We start from the raw sequence: 13,581 nt of genomic DNA on the forward strand, positions 1-13,581 counted from the left end.
GTTTTCTCTGGCAGGAGTTGCAGGAGGTAGTCGCAGCTGAAAACTGACCTCGGGAGAGATTCTGGGGCTCTGTTTTCACTGCCAGGGCATCACAGGAGGCTTTCGCAGCCGAAAACGGAGCTCAGGAGCCCGTTTTCACTGGCAGACCACTTGGGCTCCCACAGGCATCTCCAATACGAGTGACACCCACCCTGGCCATGCCCCCCCCAGCCCACCCCCGAAGTCAAACACAATCCTGATGCGGCCCTCAATGAAATCGAGTTTGACAGCTGTGCTCTAGAAGAGAAGCGTGCCTCACATCAGCTCGTTTGAAACGTTGGCAGCATTTGGGTGCTGGCAGGGTTAGAGCCAGTCAGTCAGTGCCTGAACATCTCAGGGTGATTTTGCCAAGCCAGCGCTGAATCGGTCCGATGGAGACGTTCCCATTTAGAAATCCTCATGCCCACCCACGATCCTCTCCTGACCATACCGTCTGTTGTTACCACGATCCATCATGGCATTTGCTTGCTGTCATACTGGACAATAGATTGGAGCACATTCCAATGGCCTCCAAAGTGGGATCCTCTTCTCCTGTCAATGGATTCCTCCAAAAAGGATGCGAAGTTCTTGAGATACTGCTTGTTGAGAGGAATTTGTTATTTTAGCTTAGTTTAGTTTACTTTAGTTTACACCTTGTACAATGAAATTAAATGCCATCTTCAGTGTACATTATAACTATAAAAATAAAACACAAACACACATCCTTCACATTCTATACAACTGAATAGAAAACCCCTGGTATTGCATTAATATTGCACTCTACAGTAGAATTCAATAGAGTTGCTGTCCTGGGATAGAAGCTGTTTTTCAGCCTGTTTGTCCTTGTTTTTATTGTCCTGTACCGTCTGCCGGATGGTAATAGCTCAAAAGAAGGGTGCCCGGGATGAGATGGATCTTTGAGGATGTCTTGAACTTCCGTGTCTGAACAACACTACAACAGTTACAACAATTCACTTACTAACCATTCGAAAGTACAACGCCACTGAGAAAAGTGACTTAGGACCATTTTTCACACTTATGATCCTTGCAACATCACCACAATCATGGGATTTATATTTGGATGCTTAACAACTGACTCCTTTTATGACGGTTGCAGTGTTCTGGGGTCATGGAATCCCCTCCTGCAACCTCCTGAAAAGCAAAGTCAAATGGGGAAACCATATTCACATAGCCATGTTACTAACTGAACAACTGCAGTGACTCACTTAACAAACGTGGCAAGAACAGTCGTAAAATGGAGCAAAACCCACTTGACAAAGGTCTCAATTAGCCACATAAATTTCAGGCTCAGTTTGTGGTTATAAGCGGAAGGCTACTGGTATGTGCTTTTCTTGAGCAGGAGCAGGTTGGACTAGAAGACCCCTAAGGCCCCTTCCAGTTCTATTCTGATTGATTGCAATGTGTGGAAAGTCCTTTAGTTGAGCTAACTGGTGTCTCCTGCAGCTGCTGGGAGATTTCCTTGCCTGTCTACATCGGCTGAATTATCCACTTGTTGACTAATGAACTGGCGTTCTCCAGTAACGTGACGCACCCCGAAGGGATGCAGCACAGTTGCCCAATTTCCTTGATGCTGCCCAGCTAAGCTGGAAACAGCGCTGCCCAGCTCTTCACCTCAGTGAGTTGCAGCGTGTTTAGCCACGATCCCCTTGGCAATGACTTTCGCTCAGCATAAGGCCTATCGCAACGATCTGGTGCGGTTCATTTGCAGTGTTTCTGATTCCCTCTGTTTCTGCACCCAACGGTATATTCTCCAGGTTCTACCGCTGAAGCAGCCACCATAGCCAAAAATCTGCCTGAATCCAAATAGTGCTAACCCTGCTCGCTGATCCTCCCAGTGTTTCTTGCAGCTAAGGGATGGAATAGAGCTGGAAGGCACTTTGGAAGTCTTCTAGTCCAACCCCCTACTCAAGCAGGAGACCCTGGTGGCGGTCCAGTCTCTTGTTAAAAGCCTCCAGGGATGGAGCAGCCATAACTTCTGGTAGCAAGCAGTTCCACTGGTTAATTGTTCTTCCTGTTAGGAAGTTGCTTTTTCATTCCAGCTTGCTTCTCTCATTGATTACCATATATACTCGAGTATAAGTCGACCCGAATATAAGCCGAGGCACCTAATTTTACACAAAAAACTGGGAAAACTTATTGACTCGAGTATAAGCCGAGGGTGGGAAATGCAGCAGCTACTGGTAAATTTCAAAAATAAAAATAATTAATTTGGGAAACGATCTCACTATCATGAAAGGTTTAATTGATTCACTAACCCAAAAGAAGAAGATGATGATGACAGCGGGAGGCAGGAGTCACTCTCTTCCCCTCCCTCGGAGGCCCCCTGAGTCAGGAGTCACTACGGCCGGCGCGGCCCCAGTCCCGCCGCCTCAGGAAGGGAAAGGCAAAGCGCTTTTTGCCTTTCCCTTCCCGGATGGGGCTGTTGGGAGTCGCTGCCGCCGGAGGCCGCGACTCCACACCATTTTTTTTTTCAGAGGGGAATCTGACTCGAGTATAAACCGAGGGGGATTTTTTCAGCACAAAAAATGGGCTGAAAAACTAGGCTTATACTCGAGTATATACAGTAGTTTCCATCTGTTCTTTGTTGTCCTGCCTTCTGTTGCTTTGGAAAATAGGTTGACCCTCCCCTCTTCTTTGTGGCAGCCCCTCAAATACTTGAATATTGCTATCATGTCACCCCTAGTCCTTTTTTTCTCTAGATTGGCCATACCTAGTTCCTACGACCATTCTTCATAGGTTTTAGTCTCCAGGCCTTTGATCATCTTAGTTGCTCTTCCTTGCACTTTTTCCAAAGTGGAGTGGAGTGGACTGGAGTAGAGTAGAGTAGAGTAGAATTGAGAATAGAATAGAATTGAGAATAGAATAGAATAGAATAGAATAGAATAGAATAGAATAGAATAGAATAGAATAGAATAAATATTGGAAGGAATAGAATAGAATAGAATAGAATAGAATAGAATAGAATAGAATAGAATAGAATAGATATTAGAAGGAATAGAATAGAATAGAACAGAATAGAACAGAACAGAACAGAATAGAATAGAATAGAATAGAATAGAATAGAATAGAATAGAATAGAATAGAATAGAATAGAATAAATATTGGAAGGAATAGAATAGAATAGAATAGAATAGAATAGAATAGAATAGAATAGAATAGAATAAATATTGGAAGGAATAGAATAGAATAGAATAGAATAGAATAGAATAGAATAGAATAGAATAGAATAGAATAGAATAGAATAGATATTGGAAGGAATAGAATAGAATAGAATAGAATAGAATAGAATAGAATAGAATAGAATAGAATAGAATAGAATAGAATAGAAAGGAATAGAATAGAATAGAATAGAATAGAATAGAATAGAATAGAATAGAATAGAATAGAATAGAATAGAATAGAATAGAATAGAATAGAATAGAATAGAATAGAATAGAATAGAATAGGAATAGGAATAGGAATAGGAATAGGAATAGGAATAGGATAGAGCTTGGAGATCTTCTAGTCCAACCCTCTGCTCAAGCAGGAGACCCTAGATCATTGCAGACAAGTTGACTGTCCAGCCTCTTCTTCTCCAGGATTGAAGAACCCATAATTTCTGGTGGCCAGCTGTTCCACTGGTTATTTGTCCTCACTGTTAGGAACTTTCTCCTTAGTTCCAGGTTGCTTCTCTCCTTGATGAATTTCCATCCGTTGCTTCTCATCCTGCCTTCTGGTGCTTTGGAGAATAATTTGACCCCTTCCTCTTCTTTGGGGCAGCCCCTCAAATACTGGAATGCTGCTATCATGTCACCCCTAGTCTTTCTTTTCTCTAATGGCAATGCCCAGTTCCTGCAACCATGCTTCATATGTCGAAATGTCTTTGAATATGACCACTTCTCACTCTTACAACCTTCCCAGCATCCTCTTGATCATGCGTTCAAATTTCAGATGCTTGGCAACTGGTTCATACTTACGACAGTTGCGAGTGTCCCATTGTCACGTGATTCCTTTTTGCCACGTTATGAGGAGCAAAACTCTATGGGGAAGCCAGATTCCCTTAACAACCTTGTGACTAACTTAACTGCAGTGATTCACTTAGCAATTGTGGCAAGAAAACTCATAACATGGGGGGTAAAATGCACTGAATCAACATCTCGCTTTGCAGAAATTTCGGAGACTTAATTGTGGTCGCAAGTCGAGGACTACCCATAGTAGGCAGCTTGCCTACTGTGAATTAACTCCCCTTTGAACGTCGTGCCTGTGACAAACTCTTTTGGGTGGGCAGGGAGGGTATCTTTTGCAAAACACCTTTTGCAAAATCTCCTGCAACTCTTACTATATTCTCTCCCTATATACCAATGACTGCATCTCAAACGATCCATCTGTTAAAATACTGAAGTTTGCTGATGACACAACAGTGATTGGTCTCATTCGAGATGACGAATCCGCATACAGGCAGGAGGTTGTACAACTTGCCTCGTGGTTTAACCAGAACAATCTGGAACTGAACACACTCAAAACTGTAGAAATGGTGGTAGACTTTAGAAGAAACCCTCCCATACTACCACCTCTTACAATACTAGACAACACAGCATCAACAGTAGAGACCTTCAAATTTCTAGGTTCTACTATATCACATGACCTAAAATGGACACCTAACATCAAAAACATCATCAAAAAAGCACAACAAAGAATGTTATTTCTGCGCCAACTCAGAAAGCTCAAACTGCCCAAGGAGCTGCTGATCCAGTTCTACAGAGGAATTATTGAGTCTATCATCTGCACCTCTATAACTGTCTGGTTTGGCTCTGCAACCCAACAGGACATACACAGACTCCAGAGGGTAATTAGGACTGCAGAAAAAACAATTACTACCAACCTACCTTCCATTGAGGACCTGTATCCTGCATGAGTCAAAAAGAGGGCTGTGAAAATATCTCCAGACCCCTCACATCCCGGGCATAAATTGTTTCAACTCCTTCCCTCAAAACGACGCTGTAGAGCACTGCACACCAGAACAGTGGACACAAGGACAGTTTTCCCCCCGAAAGCCATCACTCTGCTAAACAAATAATTCCCTCAACACTGTTCCAACTATTTACAAAGTGTACACTACTATTACTGTTAATCTTCTCATCACTCCTTATCACCCATCCCCTCCCATTTGTGACTGTATGACTGTAACTTTGTTGCTTGTATCCTTACGATTTATATTGACTGTTTCCTAGTATAATTTGATTGCTTATTGTACCCTATGACTATTATTAAGTGTCGTACCTGATGATTCTGTCTCTTGACAAATGGATCTTTTCTTTTATGTATACTGAGAGCATTTGCACCAAGACTAATTCCTTGTGTGTCCAATCACACATGGCTTATATTCTACTATGGGAAATATCTCCCCAAGTAAGTGAGATTTGAAAACTGCTGGCTGCAGGTTTCCAGTTGCTAGGCAGGGAGGGAAGACAACCAACCAGCTTTTGTACAAGCTTTGCAAGAAGAGCACAGCTGTGTGTGCTGAGTCTCGTGTGGCTTGTTGTGCTGCAGGGGCCCTTACAGAAGGGACAACTTCTTTTTTCTCTCTCCCCTACCCCCCATATTTGCTGAGACACATGACTCTTAAGTCAGCTCTTGTCAAAAAAATATAATCAACCCTCTTGACTGCATTATTGCACAAAGGTTTGGCAACAGGAAGTCCCTGTCTTCTTGCTTCTCCTTTCTTAGGGGAGGTTGCTGGGACAATTTTTCACTTTACCAGAGTCCTAATCTTGATCACAGGGCTTGGAGATATTTTCATTCTGGGGCCTTTCTAACTAAGAATTTCCACTATTTGGGGTCACTTGCAGTCGTACTGCAGTTTGGTTTGTAGGTCCTTTTAGACTTTTTTGGACTTAATAAAGTTGTATTCTTGACTTTGTCTCTGTTCCAGTTGGTTTCTCTGTCTGGGATCTGGTCCAAGTTCCTGGAGCTCCCATTTCTGGTGTTCGCATCAGCATGGTTTTTTTTTTTTTTTTTTTGGTCTCTGCCGCAGCCCAATCACACTATCAGCCACGTGCAAGGAATAATGCTGTACTTACTCTATGAATGCCTTGGAAGAGCATTGTTGAGTCTGAGCAGGCGTATTATCAAATGAGTCATGTGATTAGTTCAGAATAGAATAAAAAATGCCAGAGCTGGAAGGGACCTCAGAGGTCTTCTAGTCCAACCCCCTGCTCAAGCAGGAGACCCTATTCCATGTCAGACAAGTGGCTGCCTGGTCTCTTCTTAAAAACCTCCAGTGATGGAGCAGCCACCACTTGTGAAGGCAAGCTGTTCTATTGGTTGATTGTCAGGAAATTTCTCCTTAGTTCAGGTTGTTTCTCTCCTTGATGAGTTTCCATCCATTGCTTCTTGTCCTGCCCTCAGCTGATTTGGAGAATAGATTACAGATTAACAGAGTTGGAAGGGACCTTGTAGGTCATCTAGTCCAACCCCCTGCCTAAGCAGGAGACCCTACACCATTTCTGACAGGTGGCTGGTCCAATCTCTTCTTGAAAGTCTCAAGTGATGAAGCTCCCACAACTTCTGAAGGCATCTTCTGTTCCATGGGTTGATTGTTCTCACTGTCAGAAAATTCCTCCTTATTTCCAAGTTGAATCACTCCGTGTTCAGTTTCCATCCATTCTTCTTTCTCTGGCCTTCGGGTGCCTTGGAAAATAACTTGACCCCTTCCTCCTCTCTGGGGCAGCCCCTCAAATATTGGAAGGCTGCTCTCCTGTCTCCCCTGATCCTTCTCTTCACTAGACTAGCCAAGCCCAGTTCCTGCAACCGTTCATCATATATTTGAGCCTCCAGTCCCCTCATCATCCTGGTTGCTCTTCTCTGCACCTTTTCCAGAGTCTCAACATCTTTTTTATAGTGTGGTGACCAAAGCTGGATGCAGTACTCTAGGTGTGGCCTTACTAAGAATAGGTTGATCCCCTCTTCTCTGTGGCAGCCCTTCAAATATTGGAAGAGTGCTGTCATGTCACCCATAATCCTTCTATTCTTTAGACTACCATACCCAGTTCCTGCAACTGTTCTTAACACATTTTATCATCTAGAGCCCTGATCATCTTGATTGCTTTTCTCTGTACTCCTTCTAGAGTCTCAACATCTTTTTGGTATCATATTGACCAAAATTGGACACTGTATTCCAAGTGTGGCCTGATCAGTGCAGTATAAAGTGGTACTAACACTTCTCGTTGTCTTGATGCTATCCCTTTGTTGATACAGCCTATGACTGCAGTGGCTTTTTTGGCAACTGCAGCCACATTAACTGTCTCGTACTTAAGTGGTCATAAATGTTTAACATTATTAATTTTCTACAAAGGTTTTAGGGGTTTCCCAAACACTGAGGTGGTTCCATTTTTCTGAAGGAGAAAAAAATTAAAATTAACTGACGTTGCAGCTCAGTCTTTCAGGTGTTCCACCTTACCACCTATCCTTATTGTTGACGTCCAAGAGCCCTTTAGTCCATTAGCCCTTTAGAGTGATAAATAAGCAGTTTGGAATGCCTTGGGAAGAGGAAGAAGACGAAGTCACAAAGGAAGAAGCAGGAAGTTCTTTTATTCATTTGTTTGGAAAATTTATACAGCCACCTACTCACTCACGGTAACTCTAGGCGGCCTACAGAAAATAAAAACACAATGTAGAAGAAATAATAATAAAATAATAACACACACATACCCCACACACATGGCAACGCACACTCATATCAACCATTTAATGGGCTCCGCCTGTTCTGACCCACGCCCTTTTCCACAAATCAAACACAGTCCAAAGGGAATAGAAACCTTTTAGTGCTTCTGCAAAATAATTAGCTGTAATAAGCACAAGCCTTGCCAAACTGTGCGAGACTGGCCAAAAGATAACAGACAAGAAATAATTTGCAATACAAGAATCTTCAAATACAAACTCAGGATACTGGAATGTCCACGAGGCTGGAGTTTCAAAACGCGTCTTTGCTTTCTGCAAAGAACGTTTGTTTCACAGCTGGCTTTTATCTTCTTGAAGGAGGGGTCATTACCTTGCAGTCTTACTCCCGAGTCGCCCATGCTGCTGCAACTGCTCTCTTCTGCGAGCAATCCATGCGCACTTGGCACAGGCTCCTTGGGAACCTCCTCATCGCTGCTGCCAGCCCCCACAATCTCTGAAGGCAGCAGTCCACTCCCTGATGGTCCTGGCTCCTCATCTGAGTCCTCGCTCTCCTCAGTCATCCACACCTGCCGCCGGCTAACCACAACACTGTCTCACTCTGGGTTCCCCAGGCCCACTGGCAGAATCAGGCCTTCAGGGCCTTCCAAAAGAGGGTCACAATGGGGCCAATCTAATTTCTGGAGGGATGATGTTCCAGAGGAAGCGAGCCACCATGGAGAAGGCCCTTCCTCTGGGTCCCACCAGGGGTATCTCCCTCGGGAGTGGGACCCGCAGCATTCCTTGCCTCTGATGGGTCGGGTAGATGTGACTGGCAAGAGACGGTTATCCCTCCCCCCCACCTGAGGTCCCAAGCCATGAAGGGCTTTAAAGGGACAAGCAGCACCTTGAATTGCACCCGGAAGCAAATTGGCAACCAACACAAGAGAAGTGACACAAGGTCCGCACAAAACCATGCGGGCCGCTGCATTCTGCACCAACTGGAACTTCCGGATGCTTTTCAAGGGCAGCCCCACCTAGAGCTCATTGCAGTAGTCAAGAGGGAAGGTGGCGAGAGCAGGAGCAACCATGAGTAGGGCTTGTTTCACTGGTTTTGCTCCTATGCCCAGAGAGAATTCAACAAGCAGAACAGCCTGAAACTATCCTGGCTGCGTTTTACAGCGGATTTGGAAAATCTGGGCGTCAGAGAAATCTCCGATGGTCCGGCAGCATCCACGGAAAGTGACTTTCTGCAGATTCGGACCACAAATCACCTGGCCCATGTTTTCCGGAACAGATTACCCCTCTATTCACAAAGGTGAAGCCCTCTGCAGTTGACTCAGACCTTCCAATTTAAGCCTTGGAGTGACAATCAAAAGCTTCCTAAACATGGAATTAAGAAGGCGCAGAAAAGGGCTCATCGGGTTAAATTTAGACTCTTTGCAAAGTGGCTCACTTCATCCGCACATGATGTGAAACGGAAAGTGGGGGGGGCGGGGCCCTGCGCAGGTCCACTTTGCAGGTATACGGGATGCAGGTACCTTAACCCTGCAAAGGGGATGATAGCTGAACGTGAATTTTGCCCAAGACGTTGATAGCAGAATCCTCCTCCAGATAGCCTAGAGTTTGTTTTTTCCTTTCATGTGCCTGGAGGCTTTCCAGAAAAGAATTGGACAACCATTTGCCTGGGATGGAATAAGGAGTCCTGCCCTGGGCAAGAGGGTTGGTCTAGAAGACCTCCAAGGTCCCTTCCAGCCCTACAATTCTAAGATTCTATGACCTTGAGTGTGTGTGTGTGTGTGTGTGTGTGTGTGTGTGAGTGTGTGTGTGTGTGTGTGTGTGGACTAGAAAACTTCAAAGGTCCCTTACAGCCCTGCCTAGATTTTATGACTCTATCACCTTGAGTGGGGGTGGGTGGGTGGTGGACTAGAAGACCTCAAAGGTCCCTTATAGCCCTGCCTAGATTCTAAGATTCTGTAAGTGACCTTCGAGGTCTTCTAGTCCACCCCCCCTCAAGCTCATAGAATATTCTATGAGCTTGAGTGGGGGGATGGACTAGAAGACTTCGAAGATCCCTTATACCCTAAATTCTATGAGCTTGAGTGGGGGGATGGACTAGAAGACCTCAAAGGTCCCTTATAGCCTAGAGTCTATGAGCTTGAGCGGGGGGATGGACTAGAAGACCTCAAAGGTCCCTTATAGCCTAAATTCTATGAGCTTGAGTGGGTGGGGGGGATGGACTAGAAGACCTCAAAGGTCCCTTATAGCCTAGAGTCTATGAGCTTGAGTGGGTGGGGGGGGATGGACTAGAAGACCTCAAAGGTCCCTTATAGCCTAGAGTCTATGAGCTTGAGCGGGTGGGGGGGATGGACTAGAAGACTTCCAAGGTCTTTTATGGGTGTTTATGAGCCTTCACCCAGTCTTCTAGATAGCTTGGAACTCAGCTAGCACATCTGGAAAGCACCAGGTTGGCTGAAAGTTTGCTTGTCTTTGAGTGCCGAGGCATCTATGCACGACAGGCACAGTGGTGGAATTTCTCCGTCAGACGCATGGTTGTCATGGTTATTGGAAGCAAGAGAGGTACAGGAAAAGATAAACTGCCTGGGTGTCTTTTTTTCTTTTTCTTTTCCCTCTCTCCTCCTCCTCCTCCTCCTCTTCGTTTTTTCTCTCCGCCTCCTCCTCCTCCTCCTCCTCGGTCGCATCTCCTCAATCTGGGCTTTCCAAGCCAACTCACAACGTGGGGCTGTGTCGGTTTTCTTTGCTGCTGCTCAGGGGGTTGAGTCAGACCAGAGGTTTCAGATGACTCAGTCCAGATCCTCCTTCGGGCTAGGATGAGCTCTCCGAGAGTTTACGAAGGGCAACTGGCCCTTGGGATGTCAAGAGCCCCTGGGCACCCCCTTCCCGTCCCAGGGGGGAGCAGGAACGGACAGCGGCTGAGCCAGAACCAGAGAGGGAGCGTGGGAAAGGTGTGTTTGGGGGCAGGTGTTTGGGATCTTTCGTCTAGGTGTGAAGAAGAGGCCATCCTGTATGAGGTCAGAATCAGGAGGGAATTGGGGCTGGTTAATTTTCTTAAGCGACTTGTTTCCTCTGAAAGTTTGGTTGGTGTTTTTTTTTAAAGTATTTATAGCTTAAGTCGCTGGCTTGGCACATCAAATGTGCACATTTTTACAAGCCTGATTGATTTCTACTTATGATAAAGAGGTGGAATTCAGCTGGTTTTAGGTTTGTTTGTTTTTTTAAATTGCATTTTGCTTGCTGGTTTTGAGTCATTTGTTGAAGCGGTCAAGCTTTTTGGCTTTGTTCCGAATCCCATCAATCCCATAAGCAGATGTGGAACCGGGAAGGGTCCTCGCTGTGGGTCAGTTGGGTTGGTGCTGATGATCTTAGAGACCCCTTGTAATTTGGGAGAGTCCTGGGTCTTTTACTGTACAGCTCCAGGTTCAGCAGCTAAGTCTTTCCACGCAAAACGGGAAACGGGTAAGCATTATTTTGGATTGAAAATTATTTAAGCAACATTTCTCTCAAGTGAGTCTATACATAAGAAGAAATGTGCTACAGAAAATTTTGTATATGGTATAGATCAGGAAGGTGGCCACCAGTTGCTGTATTTCTGACCTCAAATACTTTCAGACGTTGTGGTTTTCAGGAAAAAAAAGAATATAACATGTTTTCATATTGGCATGTTGGTACTTGAGAGCTAAAGATTTTAATGTGCCCACTCCCAGGTATGTCTGCATTAAAAGGTATCTGAAAAATTAAATGTTTTTTTTTAATGCAGCCTCTCTGGTGTTAAATATAACATGCATTCATCTGTGTGATCCTGCCCTACGTAAGTGATGGAGTCGAATGTGTGAATGCTTTTGAGGTGGCAGGAAAAATCAGAATCCAGCAATTCAGATCAAGAGGATTTCGTTCACCAGTTCCCTCCTGATAAGAAACAAACCCCCTTTTCTCTTTATTTCTTTTTTTTTCAGAACAAAGAAAAAGAAAGGATGAAGGAAGGCAAAGATAAGGATGCCCGCTACACCAATGGGCACCTCTTCACTTCCATTACGGTCTCTGGCATGACCATGTGCTACGCGTGTAACAAGAGCATCACTGCGAAAGAGGCGCTGATTTGTCCAAGTGAGTAAGCCTCTTCCTGATGAACTCGGGGTGTCTATGTGTCATAATTTGGAATGGATTCAGCAGAGTGAAAGTGTGTGCTCAACAGTTGGGGGGCGGGAGGGGGCGGTTTCCCCAATCCTTTCCCCTCCCACTTTAATTTCCCTTAGAGTAGCACAAATCCGTGTACAGGCAGTCCTTGACTTATAACTGCAATTGAGCCCAAAATTGCTGTTGGCTCAGTGGCAAAGCTTGTTGATCAGAAAGGTTGGTGGTTCGAATCTCTAGCGCCGCGTAATGGAATGATTTCCTCGTCCCAGCTTCTGCCAACCTAGCAGTTCGAAAGCATGTAAAAAAAATGCAAGTAGAAAAATAGGGACCCCTTTGGTGGGAAGGGAACAGTGTTCCGTGTGCCTTTGGCGTTTAGTCCTGCCGGCCACATGACCACGGAGACGTCTTTGGACAGCGCTGGCTCTTCGGCTTTGTCACGGAGATGAGCAGCGCCCCCTAGAGCCAAAAATGACTAGCACACATGTGCGAGGGGAACCTTTACCTTTAAGTGAAAATTTAAGTAAATTAAGCGAAAAGTGAAGTTACTTTTGCCCCATTTTACGATCTTTCTTGCCACCGTTGTTAAGTGGATCGCTCCAGTTGTTAAGTCGGTAATACTGTCGTGAAGTGAATCTGGCTTCCCCGCTCGCCAGAAGCTCGCAGAAGTGGATCACATGACCCCCCAAGGCATTGCAACCGTCATAAATATGAGTCAGTTGCCAGGCATCTGAATTTTGATCACGTGACCATGGCAATGCTGTAATGGTCGTAAGTGTGAAAAAATGGTTGCAAGTCACCTTTTTTCTGTGCCGTTGTAACTTTGAAATGTCACTGACTGAACTGTTGCAAGTCGAGGACCACCTGTACAGTTCTACTTCATGGTTAAATATGCTTAGGCATAAGACAGTGCCGTTGGAAGTTGGTGTTGTGGCAAAGCACATTGTGGCAGTCAACAGTCAACAATATAATAGAATTCTTTATTGGCCAAGTGTGATCAGACACTTGTAAGGAATTTGTCTCCGGTGCATAAGCTCATATAAACAGCAAGTAATAGTTCACAGGTTGTAAATCATAGTTACGAGCATTAAACGTAAGTTACAAACAACCATTGATAAATGGTAAGAAACCAAATAGGAGAAGATAGTTGTCAGGATTCCAGCAATCGCCCTAATTAAATTATGATTCTCAAGCCAAACTTCAAAAAATTTCAAAGGATTCATTAGAGGCGACATACTGGCACTGCCCTGTATGCAACAAACTCTGGCAGACGTAATTTACAGTCCCCCGTGAACCTGTTTCTCCTCTCCTCCTTGGTTGTCTCATAAACCAGATTCTCCAATTGAGCACGTTCACAGGCTGGGTGTCGTCATTCACGTTTTCCAATTAAATGTATTTGAGGCAAAAGCTCTGGTAGTTTAGTTACAATCTTTTAAAGATAAGAGTTGGAATGTACTTTTGCCTTCAAACTGCTTCCAGATTTCCTTCTTTCCCCTCCTTCCCTTTTTTTTTTTTATGGCAACTACTAAAACAGGCATAGGAATGTTTTATGAGTTAGTAGGAAAGAATAGTAGGAATAGAATTTCCTAATAGTAGGAAAGAAGAGAAATCAGACAATGCTGTGGGACTTAGTTGTTCAGCAGAGTGATGGCATGTCTGGTTGTTTTGGCGTGCAATGCCCTGCAGCGCCATCCCGAGGGGAGGAGTTGAAACAGTTTACGTCCAGGATGTGAGGGGTCTGCAGATATTTTCTCA

General features: G+C 44.6%; 1 protein-coding gene across 5 annotated transcripts in view; it reads left to right on the forward strand.

Moving 5' to 3' along the window:
- Positions 1-13,581, forward strand: part of ARHGEF2 (Rho/Rac guanine nucleotide exchange factor 2) — a 170,732-nt gene that overhangs the window by 106,491 nt on the left and 50,660 nt on the right. For 4 of the 5 annotated variants that reach the window (XM_087943409.1, XM_087943408.1, XM_026686470.2 and 1 more), the window contains one exon: positions 11,649-11,799. In XM_087943409.1, the coding sequence (XP_087799535.1) occupies positions 11,649-11,799 (151 nt within the window). Of the gene's footprint in view, positions 1-10,399; positions 10,641-11,648; positions 11,800-13,581 lie in introns of those variants that run through there. The other variant, XM_026686472.2, reaches the window with a different exon arrangement.

This window comes from Notechis scutatus, chromosome 14, assembly GCF_049901735.1.
Source record: "Notechis scutatus isolate UNSWTSFEM ecotype Mainland chromosome 14, rNotScu1.2, whole genome shotgun sequence".
Classification (NCBI taxonomy): Eukaryota; Metazoa; Chordata; class Lepidosauria; order Squamata; family Elapidae; genus Notechis; species Notechis scutatus.